Genomic DNA, 20666 nt, shown 5'->3' with positions numbered 1-20666 from the left:
CTCACTCTCACGTCTCTCTGCTCTGCCCCATTCGATGAGAAATCATTGTTACTAAAGGTGCTCTAGGAGACTTCAGAGCAGCAGATCTGCACGTAGTTCTGCGCCTCCTTCTACGATGAGGAGTGATGTCCTCAAGTTCGAACATGCAGCACATATTTTTAACACCAAAAACAATAGGAATTTTTAAAGTTCCCAAATTAATTCGGCACCAACTTTGTTCAACCAGATGACCACGATTCGCACGCGCACTTCTACTGGTCAACATCCACTCTCACGTCTCTCCGCTCTGCCCCGATCAGTGATGCATCACGCCCGTCTGATTAAACATATTCGACGCCGAGTATAAGCCCGGAATCCAACATCGAAGTTGAACTGTTGGAAGTTTCCTTTGTTCCTCTAAATAAGTTGTCTTTGAGGACGATGCTGATGCCAGGAAAGATGAGGCATGAACAGACCTCGCCTCTCAAGAAAACAGAGTATTATCAGCGCCAGTTAGGTCAACTGTTTCAAAAACATTTTCTAATCTGTTTACAAGTGTACAACGTTCCTACGATAGGTGCAGTATTTCAGAAATGATACTGTTGTCCTCTGATCACATTAAGCTATAAACATCCATCCACATACTTGGAGCCAGAGAGCTATAAAAGTAAAAACCAAAACGACGTGTAAAGCTGTCAATGGAGTTCGCACGCAGCGACGGAGTCACCACAAGTAGGTGATTATCGATCGGGCGACGCCACGTCGCAGGGCCCGATCGACAACTGCCTATTGGCAGAGAGACGCGCTCGGATATAGGCTAGGTCGCGCATAATTCCAAACTTCCCCGCACAGGAGTCGCAAAACGTCCTCTAGACTCGACGAGGACTGCTTGCGAATTCTGGACAAGTCCAAGAAAACTATCGACGATCTGCATATCTCGCCAAATTCTCACTTTCCCGGGAAATCTCGGACAAGCTTCCGGACATTCAGGTCACCATGTGGACTAACTTAACAACATCACTATGATCTATTAAGGACTTCATCGTCTTTGGTATACCGTAGCGGGTAATTCGTTAAATAAACTAGTAAATAAATCCACTGCATGCAATCAGTAGTGAAATCGAACTCGTTCTTCAATCTTTTTCAAATCAATCTTTTCAAATTCAAATTCCCTCCCAAAAAATAAACATAGTGAACGAATTCTAGGCATGTTGCGGTTTGTCAAAGAATTATACCGTAAACACAGCACATTGCATGAAACATGCACTAATCTAATACAGCAGACATCTGTTTAGCCACTGCATAATAAATATCCCAGGAAAATAGAAAATTCCCAAACCATATCGAAGAGAATGAATCAGCCGTCGTATCGATGCCATGATTTCCTGAGATAAAGCGGAGATGAAAGTCTCTGTCGTAGCGACTAGAGAGAAAATTCTGTGCTCCAATGACTGGTGAAAACCCACAAAGCGAACTCGTCCTTCAGAAGTTTGTAATCATCCGTTGGTCTTCGATCTTTATAATAATAAACTGAATTCTGATTTCGTGAGAAAAATGCAAGCCACCAGCCAAAAGTCGATGACGACGCACTCATAAGAAATGCGCTACAAACGCTGTACGAAATATAAAGATCAGTCATTTCGGAGAACGCAGAAGCGCGAACAGTCTGAATCGACCGCGTTACGATCGTTGGTGGTTGGGGCGAATCGATATGAGGTTACCTTTGAATGACCGAACATAGTGTCATCTACAAGTTTCGCTGCCAGAGATCTCATAAATTCCTGATCGTCACCAAATATAAGGAAGTTCGACAAACCCTGAATTCACAAAATAGAACTTCAAAAACAATGTGAAATCAACAGAGCGACAAAGTTCACTCGCCCTAACGGAAAGGTTCTGCAGCACATCCCAGCGCGCGCACTATTCGCATTCGCATTCTGTGCCCTTACGGAGCCGCCATGCAACCAGGTGTTTGAGTACATTGTCGGGTCAGAACGACATGAAGCACGGTGCACTGGGTGGATACTACTAGCGAGGGTCCCAATGCGATCCTAACCGTTACGCTCCACCGCCTCGCTTCGAGCGCAGCCGCTTACGCAACTGGACCGTACTTCATGTCGATAGTCGAATTTAAGCAACAGCCAAGATTGTTAACGAAATTTATTACGGCTAACGTTTCGGCGTTGTCGCCTTCGTCAGAGCCTGGAAAGTAAGAGCATTTGCAATATATCCTCTCAAATGCCTCATCCAGAACAAGTCATCATCCCCTAGGATATTACACCCGGAAACAAAAACCAAAAAAGCCCAAATCGTTGTGCCTACCTTAGTAGCCGCGTTGCCGTGATGTTAGCGGATATCCGCGTGGTGCTATCGCTCCGCTGATACTAATTAGGATGCGACCCGCATATGACCCCGTAGATCAAACCCGCAAAGGTCTTGATACAGAGCCAGCTCGTTGGTCACGGCTAAGCAGTCTTCCTTTCTATTCATTTTTGGACCTTTTGCATTTATCCAAAACGCTTCTAAAGTTCTGCGAGCTATAATTACGGGTTCGTACGATAGAATTGTGACAGCTACGCAGAAAGGAACGTTTTCATGACATTGTCTGCGGTGAACTCCGAGGGGAGTTGCTGCATTCGATTGTTTCATCCCCCTTAGATGTTCTTTAATGCGAATACAAAGGGGGCGCCCTGTTTCGCCAATGTATTGGTCCCCACATGTTTTGCACGAAATTAGATAGACTACACCAGAGACCATGCAGTCCCCTTCCTTCCCGAATGGGCATATTACACAGTCTGGAGTGAGACAGAATCGGTCGTACATTCTGTTTCGAACTAGTTGTTTTTTGAGATTTGTTGGGGGTATTTCCACAACTCTCACTTGGTCCTCGAGACCGCATTTCACCAGACTAGCCCGTATAGCTTTACTCAGGTCGTCGGTTATGAAGGGCAGGCAGAAATTGATCTTATTCGTCTCAACCCGTGTGGCATATTCTTGCTGCGCACCAAGATCTGGCCTACATGCTACATTACCAATGTAACCGTTAGAATTCGCGATGCGTTGCGCTAGGTTGATCGCATCGATCCGCTCCTGGACATCTGATGTCACCCTTACGGCTGTCCTAAACATGTTTTTAACCACAGATTTCTTAGTTTTCCAAGGGTGAGCGGAAAGACAATGAACTAAAATGTTTTTGCTGCTAGGTTTTCGGAACCATCGTGTCTTCTATTCACCATTGGACCACTGTATTTCTACATTGAGGAAGGACAGCCAATTTTCTTTGGGTTTCTCCCTTGTGAACCGTATGTAAGGGGACTGTTGGTTTAGAAGCTCGAAACAAGTGTCCATCTCATCTTGAGTGGGGCATATAATGCAACAGTGATCGATATAACGGCAATACAGGAAAGGTTTCCGTTCCAGAATGGGTTGTTCTATTTTGGACATGAATGCAATGGCTAGTGTGGGAGCTAGTCTTTGTCCCATGGCCAATCCCCTAACCTGTCTATAGTAGTTGCTGGCCCAACGAAAAATGGAGCACTTTAAGCATTCATCCAGGAGCGTCATAATTTGCCTTATGGAAAACCCGTGCAAGTCTAAGGTGTCCCGATGTTCTACGAGTAGCTCGAACACAGCTTGCATTGCAGCGCCGTTGGAAACATTTGTATAAAGCGATGTGACATCGAAAGATTCGATGACACATTCTTTTTCTGAACGCGCTCTTTTAAGCTGCTCAAGGAAAATGTTGGTATTGGATAGATGCGCGGGAACATACTTGAGCAATGGTGCAAGTATAGCGTTCAAAAGCCAAGATATTCTGTCCGTGGGGCCATCTACGTTGCTTATGATAGGACGTACTTTGAATACATCCGGGTCTTCTGAAAGGAAAGCAAAGGAAGAGAGTTTGTGTGTTTTTATTAGCAGGTATAAAACTGGGCAAGTAGGAAGTTCGTATTTCAGCTTTGTGATCATTGTTTTATGTAACCCCGCAGCCTTTCCAATCTCTACCCAAACTCTATTGAGACGGCGACTCTGTTTTATGAACTCTTCATGTGACGAAGAGTGGTAGAGTGTAGCGTCATCCAGATGTTTTCGAGTGATAGCCATGTCTAGTTCACGTGATATGACCACAAACTCTCCTCCCTTATCGCTGATTGTGACCTTTATCTCACCACGTGTTGAGAGTTCGCGTATCTCACGTAGGCCAGAGCGTTGCATTAGCGTTAGATTAGAAATAGGATGTTTTCTCGAAAAACGTTTGAGAATCGAGAAAACTGATGTGGTGAACAAACGAAACTTGGCATCCACTCGAGGATGGGGATCCTGAGGTTTGAATATCATTGCGGGGAACGGTACCACAGGGAAATTCGCATTAATATTACTTCCTCTACCCGATTCCTCCTCTCCGATCTTTGCTCTATATCGCAGACGGTCATGTACGTATTGTAGGCTGCCCACTATCTTTCGTACTACCCTGGGCCCTACCGATTGAACAGGTGAGAAACTTGGGCCCATATCCAAAACTGAGAGCGCGTTCTTAGAAAGAGATACACTGCCTATGACCGAAACACGAGGCGGTAATTTTGCATTTTCGGAAACATCACTACGACTAGCACTACCAGGGTCTGCTACTACTCTTGTAGACTGTTTTTGATTCAGTTCCCGATGCAATAACCCATTGAACTTCCCTTGTAGCCTAGACTTGGCAAACGTACCAAACGACGTACTTCATGTCGTTTGGTACGTTCTAGGCACGTACACACTAGTAGTTTGTACGAAGAGTTATCGGGTCAAAACGACTTTAATCACGAGTGTAGTTACGGTGCATTTGCGTACGCGCTCGAAAAGGCGCGGTAGAGGCAGCAGTTGGAACCGAGTTTGGACCGTCGTAAATTGCAGCGATGGGTGGTGCTAGCAAAGGTTTCACCACACTCTTAGCCGCTACGCTCCACTGAAGCGCCTCGAGAGAAGCCGCGTAAGCAATTACGTACGTGCTTCATGTCGTTTTTTGACCCAACTCTACGTGTGTCGTAGTGTGTCGTACTTCTGTATATGACGGAAGTTACCCAGATATTGCAAAGAGGTGCACACCGCAAAGCCCAACCCAAAATGGTCCATACTAGAGCGATGTGATTGTCATCAACAACTCTCCGTTTCGTTATGAAGAATTGTCGGACATTGTCGACCGGAGCTATTCGGATCACTCGTGGTCGAAAAACAGTTCACGCAAGACTTCAAATCTTCTACAAGGCGGGAAATAGAGTGGTGTCGATTTCTTCGCGAGCTCTTGCTGTAGATTGAGAAAGTTGGGCAGAGCTGTGTTCAAGGACGACCCGGTTGGGGGAAGATAAGGAAAACCGAGTCAGACAATAACAGTAAACCATCGATTAACTAAAGTAAGTTATACAGTCAAGTTAAAACGGCTTGAAGCCTTGTGCGCTGGGACGTTCACTCATCTCGGTTGAAGGTCACGAAGATCTCACATCGAGCGCAACAGTTTATGCAACTGCACCTCTCTACAGATTGTTTTGACCCGACTATAGTAGGGTCAAAGCGACATGAAACACGTACGCAATTGCGTACGCAGCTTCTCTCGAGGCGCTTCGGTAGAGCGTAGCGTCTAGGAGCGTGGTTAAACCCTTGCTGGCGCCACCCATCGCTGCAGTTTGCGACGGTCCCAACTCGGCCCCAACTGCCGCCCCCACCACGCCGTTCCGAGCGCGTTCGCAAATGCACCGCAGCTACACTCGGGGTTCATGTCGTTTTAATCCGACTAAACGCATTCTCGATGGCTTTCTCGATTCAACCTGGTCAAGAAGGCAGGTTGAATTTGAGAAACGTGGAAGGAGACTCATGCGGTAAGCAAATAATTCAAAGAGTCATGAACGTGAAGGTCAGCTACGGTAGGAAATCCACCCAAAGGATGAAATATGCACGCGGCTGCACTCAGGTCAAAACCACATGACATGGTACGACTGCGTACTGCGACGCGACTTGCACTCGCGCGGTTGCACCATCCGCAGTTCCAATCAGAAAGCAGGAATGGGCGAAGCTCCTACCGCGAGCAGCCGTTAACGTAATTACACCGCATGTCAAGTTGTTTTGACCGTACCGTACCAGGAAAGGCGGAACACCAGACCAGCTCGACCCTCGGAGGACACACCACCACACTAGTTCAGGCGCGAAATTCAATTACCTTTTTCATAGCGATATTTTTCGTCGCTGTCAATGTGCTGTTCAGATTCGATTCAACACCATAACTCAAAAAATCTGTTCTACGAATATGTACACACATAAATTCGGTCGAGTTATCACTAAACGGATATTGATTAGTTCCATATGTAGACGACATATTCAGCACTGTCTATGCAAAGGAGAGTTCCAGAACCTCGAATGAAAATTCTAAATTTATGTAAAAATACCCTGAAACTCCATACATGTTAAGCTGACGTAAACGAAGGTTGCCTTCATTTTCGCTCTGAGATGAGAAATTGAACAGCCAACGTAACTCAAAGAGGTAATCTTCGAAATATTTTGAATTTTGTGCGAAGCTCATCTCCAGAAGAAGAAATTTGGCAGGGTGCCCAATAAACCTGGAACAGTTCCGTAGAGTTTCAAGATGTGTATACGGTCGATGATGATCTTAAAATAAATGTAGTAGAAAACAAATGTAAATAGAAATAAACTGGTTGAAGAAAAAAAATCTAATTAAGTAGTTCTCTTTGATTACTTCTCTAGTCCTGCCAACTAATAAATATTCACTTTCAATTAATATAATTATCTGAAATTTTGCTTGAAGAGCGTTTCAATTTTCGAAGGCCTCCGCATTCTCTTCTTTCTTCCTTTCCGCCGTGTCCACAAGCAAATTTACATTGATCTAGCATCAAAAAATGTCATGGATGCACCAGTAGCAAATTCTTCTGGCAAAAGATGGACAAAGATTTCTGCTCATATTTTTACAATTGCAAATTTACAGAAGAAAAAACCCAAGCTACAAAACCAACTACCTAAATATTTTGAAAACCCGCCAAAGGCCATAGATGTGTTTTTTGCAAGCTTAGGAGTCAAGTGGAGCACGGAGCCATCCATGCTCTGGTAAGGTCAAAAGCAAAAAATAAAGGAAGAAAAAGGAGCCAGGACAATTTCATTTCTCTTCTTGTATTGGAGAAATCAGCTGTTATTAGTCCCAAAGAAATGAACAGAAATGCTGGAAAAAAATCAATAAAACTTCGACAATTAAGAAAATCTGAGCGCCAGCAGCATCCGGTGGTCCTCTTACAGCATCAAATTCTTGATACTAAAAACAGTGAGTAATTAGAATATGAACAAGTAAAAAAGTACATAAAAAGTACATATATTAACAAATAATTCAAATAAATGAAAATATAAAATAATAAATAGAATAACAAATACAACAATATTCACGTGACCTCGAATTTCACGTTACAGATGTCGGAATAATAAATAATAAACAATGATATAATAAATATAGTAAGATCGAAACGGCATGAAGCACGGTGCAATTGCGTACGTGGCTTCTCTCGAGGCGGTGCGGTGGGGCGTGGCGGTTAGGAGCGCACTGGAACGCAGCTTGCGATGGTCCCACCTCGGTTCCAACTGCTGCCTCCGCCGCTGCGTTTCGGGCGCGTACGGAAAAGCACCGTGCTTCATGTCGTTTTGACCCGACTATATAGTGGTACTGAACCTAGGAAGGAAATATATGATGCACCTTGATGGGTCGTCGTAACGGCAGCATGTTCGCTTTCCATTCTCGTCCACCGCAAATGGGACACTCGTCTGCTCGACAAGATGTTTCTGAAAATAAAAGCAACAAGATCCAAATCAGAGGAAAGCAACAGCAAGAAAATAGCACTGCCTTCCGTCTCTTAAACAATTCAGAAGTATTTGTAATTCCCTCTTATTATTTCTCATCTCTTCTTGAATAAATCAAACTTTTGAATTCTTCACAAGAACCCTTTTTTCCAAAAGAATAAAGTGTCTTAGAATTCCAAGTCCTCACTTTTTTTTCCTAAAAAATACTGTGAAAACACGCATTCGGGGAATCGGCCCGAATAATCGGTGTATTGAGCGAGTGTAACTGATATAGAATATGATTGCTCCGGTTTTTATTTTGGTTTGATCTTTTTAGGAAATGCGGGTGGTCAGATTTACAAATTGCACGAGTTTGCACCGCTCTTTCCACGATATATTCACGTGGTTTCCCGACTTTCACGTGACAAATGTCAAAACTAACTCACAGGTATAATCCTATATATAGTTCCAGTTCTAGGGAAAGTAGCCTGTATGAGACTCAAGTAGCATCGAAGATTTTCGGCAGCGCCCTCAGCCAGAGGATAATACAATGTTCGACCGAGTTTTCTGGCGATTCCAAAACCGGATGCCAGTTGATACAGCTAAAAATGGTTTATAGCTTCTTCTGCCAGGAATTCCATGCTAAAGTTCTTCCAAATAAATTTGGATCGAATATTTCATCTCTCAAACCAGTTCCGTCGTTTTCCTAGAACACAATGCAGTCAAAAATGTCATCTGAAGGTGCGGGTCCCTATGTTTGCATGTGCAACCGCGACACCCACTCGAATGACTCGGAAAACGAAGAGGATAAAATGTGCAATGAGTAGAAATACTAGGTCAGTTGATGTATTGCTTTGCAGTCGGTAAGTTTTAAGTCAAAGTCGACTGCGTTCCACCAGAGCGCGACGCGTCTGCCACAAATACTGTACTATACTGTAGATGTGCCAAACTCTTAGATGTATACTGTAAAGACTAAATCTGTCGAACTACAAAAACCCCTCTTAATCAGCATTGAATCAGGAGAGGGGAGAGGGCCGACAACAACCAAATGAACCGAATAGCCTACTTTTTCTATAAAAGGAAATTTTAATAAAGAGAAACTACCTGATTCCCAAGTCGTTCATGGTTCGGTTTCAGTGCTACAAACTTCTGATTCTTTAATCGTACATGCGACGTCAGGAGAAAAGCCGTGAAAATGAACATAAAGCTGTAGCTGACACATCTACATCCATATTGCATGTTTCTACTATAATGGAATTTTAATACAGACAGATATGACTTACTTATTCACTTGACTTAATTGGCGGGCGATAGTTACGGCCTAACACGGCTATACGCATCTCTGCCCTGGTGTGTCCTCCTTAAACAATATCCGAGCCCATTCTGTTTTTCAGACCACCCTGATTCCCGTTCGAGATCTCGAAGAGACCGGCATCTGCTTGCATTTCTTAAGTCACATTCTGCAGGCTGCAGGTAATTTCGATGCGAGGTTAACAACACATTGCAACTTCGCGCTGCTAGAAACGAATATTACTACATCGTCGGGGCGTAATCGAGATCCACCAACAGACGTGAAGGCGGTGCCAAAACAACATCCTTGGAACACTGCTCAGCTGTTCTTTGCGTGCTGGTATCGAAGGCAAAGTTGAACAGAAAAAGAAAAGTTCTCGTCACGGCTCTCGCCTCAATTCAGTTTCCATTTTAAACGGTGTAGTACATCCCATCCGACTACTATTCGAACCGCAGCAGTTGTTGCTCCATTCATGTTGTTAATCAGGCGTACGTAGTATTTTCCTGATACTCCATCGGCGTGAAGCGAGTTGAGTTTGCTTCGAGGGATAGAACCATTCAAGCACAATAAACTGCCCATTTTCGCATTCGCATCAGTTGGGACAACTACCTCCTGTTAGCTTAATATCTTCGATATTAAATTCATCATAACAGGTGTCCCTGTCGAGGTTCTTAGCGGTTTCTGCAGATGCATCAGCAATTACGATCCAGAGTTTGAGTCCTTTGCTATCCCGCAGTCGTACAAACGCTCACCTTGACGCATCGCCGCAATAAATGATGTAATGGTCGCTGTTGATGATGGGGAATCCTCGATGCGTGTTTCTTATAAATGAAGCAAACGGAGCATGGAGATATGGCAGTAGTCTGAACACGGCGGCATGCAGGAGCTCACTTGACAGGCAATACGAGACTAATGTTTGTTGCAAAGGATTCCATGCTTCCCTCAATCTTCTGACCTCTCAGGGTATGTGCTCTGGTATGATTCTGGACGACCTTTTTGCAAAGTATGGGGAGCTATTGCCGTATAATAGTGCGAGTTATATAGCTCGTAAACTCCTAAGGCGTATGCCTAATTGCGTTTATTGAAAGCAAGATCACTACGAGAAGTAACTATCAGACTTGTATGCGCCGCTAGTAATACCATATAACAATAATAATAATAATAGCAATAATAATAAGGCAGATATAATAGAGATTCCTGAAATGCCTAAAATGACCCTACGAAAAGTCCATTAATCTGTCAATACTATGGTCTCTCGAAGATTGATAACCAATAGTTATCCTGAACATAGTTGTGGCTCCAACTGATTACTTTTGTCGATGGCGAATGGGTATTAGTTAACAAATTTATTAATTTGTTAACAAATAAATAAATTTGTTAACTAATACCCATTGTTAATTTTACTAATACCCATAATAATTTGTTTTTTACAATGTGAACGTCTCACTACAATTTCGTGCGTTATTGGCAGCCATGAGAAAACCATGTTGTCTTCCTTTCAGTGATTGACAAATTTGAGGACAAGGTTTGCTTGATCATAATCAAACAGAGAAGCCTTCTCCACAAATAAAAAAAAGAAAAAATGGATGACGGATTGAAAAGATCCGAACTGACCAAGTTACTCTACTTTACTATCAGTCCATGACGATGGATCACTACTAGTAGTCAACTCCCTCAACAAAACAACTTTTTACATCCGCACGTTTAAAAAAATTTTGAAATGAAAGCACGCAGAGTGGATTTCATAACTTGTAAAGTGAACTGATCGACGCACTGGTCCTGATTCAAATGGTCCTTGTATTCGCGAAAAAGTGCGCGTTTTTTAGGAACTTTGAAGCATTGAAATGTTGGAAAACTTTCCGGACTTTTAAGTATGCCAACTCCACAGATGGGCGTGTTCCGGTTCATATGTTCACTGGAACGACGGAACATTCGATTCGAGCAGGGCAGAAAGGCTTTCGTGAACAGTCGAGTACTGTACTTCACTTCGAAACATAACATAATAAAGCTGCACGAAGAGAATTGCACCACTTCTGCAAGACCACAGAAACGCTGTTTGTAGTTATTTTGGGGGATAAAATGTAAAGAGGGGTGGATGTGGCGCAGTCGGCTAGAGGCCCGGTTGTAACCACACGGTCGAGGGTTCGAAACCGCCCTAGTGCGAACCAAGCTCTTCATCCCTCTGGGGTCGATAAATTGATGGCAGCCTTGTCTGGGAGGACAAAAACACTGACTTGATCATCGGCTGTCCTCCGCAAGTCATTGTTTAGGCCAACACACGTTCCAAAAACCCCAACGATTACGAATTCCAGTAAAACGCGTTGGCGCATCCCAAGTGGATTGAGACGCCAGTGACTTTATCCTTTTTTAACGTAAAGAAAACCGTTTCCAGAAAGAGACACGAAGCGGAAGTAAATGGAGCTACTTCTCTCAAGACCGGAATTAGTCCTCATCCTATATCCTCGTAGATGTGCAGTAATCGTCAGAGTTTTTTTTTTTCCTCAAACAAAACGAAAGAAGAATACCGAAGGAGAGGAGAGGAATGAACCGATCTTTATCAAACACCGCTAAGTCGCGTTTTTTTTTTTGTCCTAGATGCGAAGGATAGATAGGAATGACTACTACCACTCAAAATCCTCAAAACTATCGAAATTTTCACTTATTCCTCCAAAAACAGAATCAAAAAAGTGAGCATAAGTAAAAACCAGTATTCAACAGAGGGAACCATTACCAGAAAGCTAAACTCCTATTTTCTCCCATTATAAAAGAAGAGGGGAAAACACTGCGATGTAAGTGTGATCACGATAGGTTCAGTGGATTTTTGCCATGGAGTGCGCCTCAAACTTGGGTAATCAAACTTTATTGATATAGACTAGAAATAGAACAACTATAAACTAACAGGAGCGTATTAGTGTATATAAGTGAATGAGCACCAGAACAAAGAACAACACCATAATTGAAGGCATAATTGAGGGAATAAAGAGTTCAAGTGATATAAACGATATCGGATGGTGTATTGAGACATTAAGTGAATAGGGCAACAACAGTGTTCACACAAACGAACGGTAAACGGTGAGAACGCTCTGAAACTGCGGGAAAAGTGCTCTCGCCGGCTGTTCATATTCGCCTACTCCTTCATCCACTCGCCATCTCCGCAAAAGTGCAACGCCCACAAACTGCCTGTATTCGAATGTTCGTTGTCTAAACTCGCCAGCACCGCTACGCCGCCACTAAATTCTGCTTTTATGCTCCGTGCTCGCGTCTGTGACAATAAGGAGTTCCTGAGGCCTATAGAATCTGCAAAGCTTACCGGAACTAAGCAGATAAGAAGTACTTCACAGTAATCTGGGAAAATAAGAAAAACTGTTTCTGAACTCAGGTTTTTCAAGGTCTCTCTAGATGAGTCGGATTAAGACGCGGCAGCGGGAGGTGTCCAGCTGAAACATGGGACTAATCGGTAAGTGGATCAAACATGTGAATGGTTACGGTAGCAGTGACTGAATGAGGGGAAAACCTAATTAATGTAACTCTTTGTAAATTTTCACCCACTTCAAACCTTTCCTAACCCTCACAAGGTCAACAAATTTTGATCGTTCAATAATCGCCAGCACTTTGTTGTTGATCGTTGCCGTGTCACTTCATTCGCCAGCTGATTCATGAGTGACGTCATCCAAGGGCAGTAAGATGTGAACCTCAGCGAGTTTCTGACGAAATCGTGTGGGGCGTTTCGTCCTCGCGAAGTGAAAGTTCATCCAGCCTTCGCTGAGTCATTGCTAGTGAAGTAAATGTGTTGTTGTTGCCACCATCTCCACCCTCGGCACGGGCTCTCGTTTCTCTCCTCCTACCACCTATTTTACACAACCTTTCCGTGATCGATCGATTGAAGAAAATCCATTGAACCATGCATTTATTAGAATCTTCGAGTCGATTCCAGCCCTAGTTGGTCTTTTCTGTTCCTGTTTCAGTTCGTCATGAAAGTTCCTCAGAATCTTTGGATTTTTAAGCATGGGAGTTGTCTGGACCTGTCTCTCAAGAACAGTTCGCAGTTTTTTCTTGAATTCCCTCTCAGCTCTTGAAATGACGAGAAATCGCCACCGCACTCAACCGGTTTATGATTAACTGGCACTGCTTTATGTTTATTTATATCACGAAGTCGTCATTTTATAACATTTATTGTTTTCGCGGCAACTATACGCCTTCTGACCATAAAATTTACTCCTAATTGGACCATTAGGGTTTAAAAGCAACAAATAAGATCACACATAATGTGCATTCGATGGATCGTTTCTCCAATTTCCTTCTTAAAATCTTAAAACCTTAAAATTCAAAAAGTAGACCTTAGGATCCGAGAATCTATTTATACACTTCTTTACTTCTAAATGTCCAAGCATTTTGACTCCACTACCGTCATGTAAGCCATTGTTTTTCTACCTTGAAGTTTTGCAATCAAGTCAAAACAATCCTGAAGCTTGGTGCGACTGCGTACGCAGTAGCTGAATACACAGGTACGAGTGGGTCCCACTGCGACACTACGAGCGCATTCAAATGCACGGGAAATCAGTTCGTTTTGACTTGACTGTACCTCGATCTGATTTGCTATCTCATTGAAACGCTCGGAAGAATGTTTCTTGAGCTTCTCTTGAGTTCATCGCAACCACCAGCAGATTATTTGTTGACAAAACTTGGTTCTGGATTTCTGGAACACGTCCAGACTTCTTTGCGGAGCCACTTCGAGAGTTCTTAGGAACTGAGCGATTTGAACAAAGTCTCCACCCGGATAGATGTGAGATTTTTGTTTCTGCTTTCTTGCCTTCCTGTCTTCTTATGATTCCGATTTTTGAAACTCTATTTCTTCTTCGCAATTACTATTCCTTCGATTTCCTCTACCGGTTACATTTAACGATTGCCGCCGGAAGATCCATGATTCCCATGACTGTGTAGTAAAGTTGCCGAAAGAGAATTTTATCCCTCGTTTTTTACAGTTCTCTTTCCATTCTCACTACAAATCCTTCCTAAATTGGATATACAACTTTGATTTCCATCGTTTTCCTGAATCTTGAATTGCTCCAACCCTTCCCGCTGTAGCCACCCTGTTCGCCATTGTTAGCAACATTCCTGATTGTGTTTTTTTTTTAATGAAAAAGAAGAGGAGAAAGTGAAGCGAGGGTTGATGAGCTTGTTTATGGCGGTGTATTAATATCATGGTATTTTCGAAAAAAAAAAACAATCCCTCATTAATTCTAAAGTGTAAACTCGTGTGTGGCTCAGTTCAGATGAACCTACTTTGAGGTCTAAAAATGTTTATATTCAAGGATATGAATTCTAAAGAATTTTTTTGACTCGAAACATTCCAAGGGGGCTACCCGCTAGAATTAATCAATTCAATAATAAATAACAATTTGATTAGTGAATTATAATAGATTTTTGTTTTAGCACGAATTATAATAAATTTTCATCTTAACATCACTGAACAATAACTTAGGTGGCCGATTTCCATAAAATACACGTGAATTGGTTTTTTCTCAAATTACTTCGCCGCAATAATGCACCAACTTTGGAACGGCAACAATTTTGTAGACAATGTAGCTTGTTGTACGAGCAGCAAAAAGAAAATTTGCAAATTTGTGGCAACACGTGATACCATTTTCCCTGTTTGTTTATTTAGCGCTCTGTTATAAAATAAACACAAACGAAACATCGGAAGTTTGGCCTGGAGCGCTTAATCGCCAATAATTCTTCTATTAAAGGCAGCTTATCACGAAACCGACGTAGTACGGAAGCCTAAGTGAACCCGCAAAGTTAGGGTTGTAGATTACGGAACCCAGCGTGGCTTCTCCTCCTAATCGTTGGTAAAAAAAAAACTCCATTCCCACGCGATTTTTCTCGTAGGAAAAAACCGCGTGGGAACGGAGTTTTTTTTCCACGAGGAACGTTAGAACACGTATACGCTCCGGTTGCCTCAGCGGTCCATTCATTGGTTTTACAGGAGTAGGCTGGTGAGGCTGCGTTATTAATCTTCGACCGCTCGCTCATGGACGCGGCGCGTGCACAAGAGCGGTGCGTTGTAGCTTACCTCGTAGGAAGGAAAGCCGTCTTCCACGGCGTTTTTTTTACGACGGTCAGGGGAAGTTGAGCGGAGCTACGCTGGGTTCCGTATTCTTCAATCCGAACTCCATGGGTGCCCGTACTGCGTCAATTCCGTGATACGCTACTTTTAAAGGCATCACCCCACGAATCTGGTGCGGGTTTCAGGTGGGTTATGCCTTCAAACAGCGACAAGGAGTAGGTAGTGGGTGCATCGGAGGTAACCATCGTGAACGCGTCCTTACTCGCGCCCGCGAGTGGTGTTGCTTTTTTCCCCTCTTCTCATCTCACTTGTATTTATGTTTCAAAAAAATGCTTTAATGGTCAAAAAAGGATGTTTAGAATGAACGAGATAATGATAGAAATCCCAAAAGAAATCTAATAGTTATATGTACTAGCCTATCGTGAGAGCAAGAAACACTAAGGTTCCCATTCCCCGAATTAAAGGATAAAACGATAAAGTGTCTGGCATTAATCAATCCGCTTGGGATGCGCCACCGCTTTCACTTCAATTCAGAATCGTTGGAGGTTTACGAAGGCGCAACTAGCCTATAGTGATTTGCGAGGGCTAGCCGATGTGCCAAGACAGTGTTTTTATCTTCCCAGACACGTGTGGTACCCATTTATCGATCCCGGAGGGATGAAGTGCTTGGTGAGCACTAGAGCGGATTCGAACCTCCGATCGATCGTGCAGGAAGTGGAACCTCTGACCGCTATGCTACAACCACCCATTCCTCGAATTAATCTTTGGTAAACTTGCGCAATAAGTATATGATATGATAAACGATGTAGTAACTTGTACAATGCTTACACCCTAACAATCCAACCGTCCTGATCCTCAGATGTATAATACGAGCAAACTAAACTAAGCTAAACTAAACATAAATAACAGTAAACTAAACATAAACTGACCGTTTCATGTCGTATTGCTCTTCCTTTCTACCACGTCGGTAAAATAAACAAAACGATAGTTTTTTTTTGTTTTAAAGCACACCGACGTTGTTGTCGATGTTATCGCGTAGTCGTTGAGATTTTGGAACGCGTGTTGGCCTGTATGTAATGACTTGCGGGGTAGCCGATGGGTCGACTCAGTGTTTTTATCCTCGCAGACAAGTCTGGTACGATTAATTTATCGACCCTGGTACAATTTATCGAACCCGGAGGGATGTAAAGCGTGATTGACTCAAGGGTGGTTTCGAACCATCGACAGTGCGGCCACAGCGGACCTTTTATCGACTACTCTACACCCGCACTAAAGAAGAATTGAAGAGAGAAAAACAGAAAAAAATAATAATAAAGCGATAAAAAAGCAATAGAAGTTCAGCGAAGTGTTCAGCGAAAATCGAACATTCCGGAATTCGATGCGCTCACCCCATATAGGATCAGATGAGGGACATCCCACCAAAGGTACGCGCCTTGATCTCCTACCTCACCGAATTTCCGGAAGTAATCATAAGGAACGTTAACCTCCTAACAAGACAAACAAGTATCTGGTAAAGTAACGTTCTAGTACAGAATGTACAATAGCCGGGGAGAATCCTGACTGGCAGAGCCCGGGTTCCCTTGACTGACTGCCTGGGGCCTCTTCGATTTTAGCGTGTCACTTGCCATAATATGGCGCATCCATCGATTTAAATCTAACAGTGTCCACCATCCATAGCAAGCCAAGTGTGGCCCGTGAGGGTTTTACTGGATTGTCCATCTATAAAGAAACTTAGTTTTAACTCGGACATAATATCTTAGTTCTCTCTTCCTTTTTTAGTGCACTATTAGTGCTTCCAATTTTTGGAGCACTATTAATGAATAATTAAATAAGGACCTTTCCATAGGAGTTTAAAACTACGTTTGGGATGCTTTTTTTCATGGAATTTCCAGCCACGGACGAATAATAAAAAAAAGAGATCTAGACCCACTAAAAATAGGAACCAGATTCATCCCTATTTTAACGTGAGAACTATCATGATTTCTTAGCTATTTTTTACATTTTTTTCTATAGTGGATAAACACTATAAAATAAAACGGAGAGTTTTTTTTGAGAAACCCCTATATAATACTGCTTTGGACAAAGTAGAATTTTTAGTTATTCAGCGATATGTCGATCCGAATCTTGAAAAAAGCTAATTGCGGATTATTCCCTGATTATTTACATTCCTTCAATCCTTCTCGATTGATTCTCCCATTACTGCAACATGCCAGATGCCGATACATCGTATCGCTTTTTTCACAAGTTTCCGCATGAAGATCCTTTGGAGACGAAGATCTGGTGCACAACATAACTCAGAAATAGCCAAACAACCATTTGATCAGCTACTCTTTCATACAGACGACCACCCCGTCGCCATGGACGGCGCTGTCCAACTATCAGATCTGCCCTTCATCACTTACGTTAACAGGTTTTTAAAGTAATTCCTGCATATCCGTTCCCGTCAGGTATCCATCCGTATTCAACGATGCGTTGTTACCTGGCGTTGCTACCATATTACACATACAACAGAAAAAGTTCCAACAACTCTTCTTTTTGACAGGAGAAGTTCTATCTGCCTACGGTAGCGGTAGCTATCGGAAGCGATCAAAAAGACGTCTCTTATCACAGTGCTACCATAGAGAGTGCAGAAAAAGTTCTGTCCTGTATGTTTTATAGTTCGCAGAAAGATCCTTCGTGTTTTTTATCCTGAAGCAACACATTTTTTCAATCGTTATTGAATTCCGCGTGTGCTGGTGTTTCTTTCAATCTAAATTTACGCTTACGAACTCGTTGCTATCTCGAGTTGCATCGGAGGAGTGGAAAACTCGGGCGATTTGAACTCATTAGATTTTTCCCGTATCGGAAAAGAAAAAGTCTCAGAAATAACGCGACAGCGTTGAAACTTTGAAAATAGCACTGAAGTGCGTTTGTTGAAAAAATGTGCAATTATAGCGCGCAAATTTGCAAACTTTTTCGCAAATGTACTGAAAATGATGAACGCCATTTTAAGCATTGTTATGCACCAAAAACTTCATTCTTGTTAAAATTCCAATCTTTTCTTGAATAGAAGTCTGTTCTTTTTGAAAAATTCTATGACAGATCTTTTTACGCATCCTGTAAAAAAATAAGCAGTTTCTGTAAGGAAGTTTTCAGAAAGGAGTTGGTTGCGACTAACTGTTGTGGAGGAGAAAGAAAGAATTGAATTCGATGGGAATTTTAGAGAAAGGAACGGCTAGAACGACATACCGATGACCATAACAGAAATGGAGTGTAGCGTTGAACTACAATTCTGATATCATCATGAGCTATGATTTCAGCCACTTTATGAGCTTATCGTCATACAGCGGTTGGACCTAATTTTCGTAAATGCTGTAGGCAACTTTTTGGCTTTTTCGGACTCGATTGTGCAATTACTTCACACCACAAACCCTCCTGCGAGATCTCTCAAAAAACGCTTCATCAAGATGGCCGGGGGTGGGGGTCACAGATCAATCACAAGTTGACATTTGGAACTAAGGCTTATCACACTCCTCTTTTAAAGTTTCTTTTTGAACATATTTTGAGTGGATTTGTAATGGGCGGTCCCTGCTATAGAAGCGTCAAAACGACTTGAAAAATGGTGCAGTTGCGTCCAAAGTGCGGCGGAAGAGGTAGCTGTTCGGATCAAGATGGGACTCTTCCTAACTCACTCATTCGCAGGCTCGGAGTGGAGCCAGCAAGGACTCAACTTCAATTGCAACCGCTAGCTTTACCGCACTACTTTTAGCTTTTTTTACATGTAAAAACTACGTATCGTAGAACAATAGTTCCTTTGTATACAAGGAACCAACACTATATTGCTGCTTACGCAACTGCTTCAGGGTTCGGTAGTTTTAACCCGACTGAAGCAGTTTCCATCTGCATTGAGTGGTATGCGTTGCGATATATTAAATAAGTAAACGGATAAGGAATTCCTTGTTTTCCTTCATACGTGAAGCGGGAGCTGTTACGCAAATACGGCTGCTCCCTTTTGCGCGATGTTAGTAGATCGGAACTAGGTCGCATTAAATAGGATCAATAACAATGATCATTACAATGACCGGAGAATGTTAGAGTACACAGCTTGACTTATTCAAGGAATCACTCGCACCCATTGAAACGCTCTGCCTGCTTTTAGGCCGTATATTTTTCAATCTCATTAATCAAATTCTACCAAGACACTTCCTTTTTAGATGCTGTCAGCCTGTATAAATATATTTCTGCTGGCTATTCTGACTCTTACAAAAGAGGTAAGAAGTGCACCGACATCACCCGCGCCTTCAGTTTTCATTCTACCGGTGCAACATGTGCGAGAAGTCCAGAATGGCTATTTAACCTTCAAAGATCACCAGCTTGGCTCTGAATCTGCTGAGTCCGCAGATGTCACCCCAGCTAACTGTGTTCCTCGTGAGTCAACCCCGTTAGCGGAAATTCCCGTTCTTTCTGGAGCTTTTGGGAATTCACATGTTTTCAGGTGATTCTCCTGAAGGCATCGCTCGTCTACATATCATAAATAAGCAACTCGCTGAAGAAGCAGCTGCGAAAGGAGAACCGCTTACGGCTGAAAAAACGACAGACGATTTACCACAACCAGCGACCACAGAAGTGGATACTCCGGCTGAGCCAATCGGCGAAGAGTCAGGAAATGTTCCCGAAGAGCCAAGTCGACCACCATTCAACGACACTTCATCGTTTGACGGTGTCGATGTCGGCGAAACAGTAGAACTTCGTATTTATAAGCCACTCTGCGATTACTGATTACTTCGTGCCTTCATAACGCTTATTAACTTATATGTGTAACCGCTGCTAAACACATGTGCCATTCATCTTCATCGCGAAAAAATAAAACCTTCGAACAGTTTATCTCACACAGAAGTTAACAATAACGTTGAAGCGTATTTGTGGACCATTTAGGAAGGACGGGCTTGGCCTCGTGACAAAAAAGACGTTCTCTAGAATCAAAATAATTCTATTTTAACCCGTTCCTTCTGCAAATAATTCGCAAGATAAATCTGGACAAGGTTAGATGAAATCTTCATCAGCACGTTACCGTCTCAACGGCGATATATCGCTAAGCTAAACAGTGACCTCAAGAAACACCTGAAACAAACATCTGGGACAACCAATACAAATGATTCCTCTACACATGTTGCCCTCAAAACTATTATGTTCCAGGAATAATTGTTATGGGCGTGGCTTCCACCATTTATGATTGGCTCTGCCAATTGCCCTAAATGTCCGCCACATCCATGTACATTCTAAAGCTACGTGCATCTAACACAGCAAAAGTAACATGAAATTATTCCTAAAAAAAAAGAAACAAAGAAAAAAAAACAAATTGAAAAAAGAAAGAAATGCCTTGGGCTTCTGCAGTTACACTTCAAAATTTGCACGGTCGCCACGTATTCAATCAATACTTACAAACCATAAATGAGAGGAAAAAAAAGATGAAAAAAAGAGGCGCCTACAAAACAGAACTGGGTTGTCCAGGCAGCTACACACAGGGATAAAATGAACTCA

The 20666-nt window shown here is 42.6% G+C and overlaps 2 protein-coding genes across 5 annotated transcripts; one reads left to right on the top strand and one right to left on the bottom strand.

Moving 5' to 3' along the window:
- Positions 1-1336: 1336 nt before the first annotated feature.
- RB195_005515 (uncharacterized protein) lies at positions 1337-14723 on the bottom strand (the record flags this gene model as incomplete). Of its 3 annotated transcripts, XM_064178063.1 has the most annotated exons (12): positions 1337-1364; positions 1446-1645; positions 1701-1796; positions 6173-6290; positions 6414-6569; positions 7706-7791; positions 8235-8390; positions 8893-9010; positions 9072-9109; positions 12211-12309; positions 12390-12474; positions 12652-12737. In XM_064178063.1, 12 exons carry the CDS (start codon positions 12735-12737, stop codon positions 1337-1339), a joined length of 1266 nt encoding a protein of 421 aa, XP_064035146.1. The 3 variants fall into 3 exon arrangements, with proteins under 3 accessions (XP_064035146.1, XP_064035147.1, XP_064035145.1); XM_064178062.1 differs by lacking the exons at positions 9072-9109; positions 12211-12309; positions 12390-12474; positions 12652-12737 and having other exon boundaries at positions 1446-1509; positions 1570-1645; positions 8893-9027; XM_064178061.1 differs by lacking the exons at positions 1337-1364; positions 1446-1645; positions 1701-1796; ... (5 more) ...; positions 9072-9109; positions 12652-12737 and adding an exon at positions 14633-14723 and having other exon boundaries at positions 12130-12309; positions 12390-12448.
- Positions 14724-16549: 1826 nt separating this feature from the next.
- Positions 16550-19904, top strand: RB195_005514 (uncharacterized protein; the record flags this gene model as incomplete). 2 transcript variants are annotated; one of them, XM_064178060.1, is made up of 5 exons in its annotated part: positions 16550-16570; positions 18446-18499; positions 19340-19396; positions 19469-19553; positions 19621-19904. In XM_064178060.1, the coding sequence occupies 5 exons, from the start codon at positions 16550-16552 to the stop codon at positions 19902-19904; spliced, it is 501 nt and encodes a 166-aa protein (XP_064035144.1). The 2 variants fall into 2 exon arrangements, with proteins under 2 accessions (XP_064035144.1, XP_013292339.1); XM_013436885.1 differs by lacking the exons at positions 16550-16570; positions 18446-18499 and having other exon boundaries at positions 19340-19553.
- Between the last annotated feature and the right edge of the window lie 762 nt (positions 19905-20666).

Source organism: Necator americanus, chromosome I (assembly GCF_031761385.1).
Source record: "Necator americanus strain Aroian chromosome I, whole genome shotgun sequence".
NCBI classification, from domain to species: domain Eukaryota; kingdom Metazoa; phylum Nematoda; class Chromadorea; order Rhabditida; family Ancylostomatidae; genus Necator; species Necator americanus.
The sequence above is the reverse complement of the archived record's forward strand: the minus strand, read 5'-3'. Positions and strand labels throughout refer to the sequence as shown.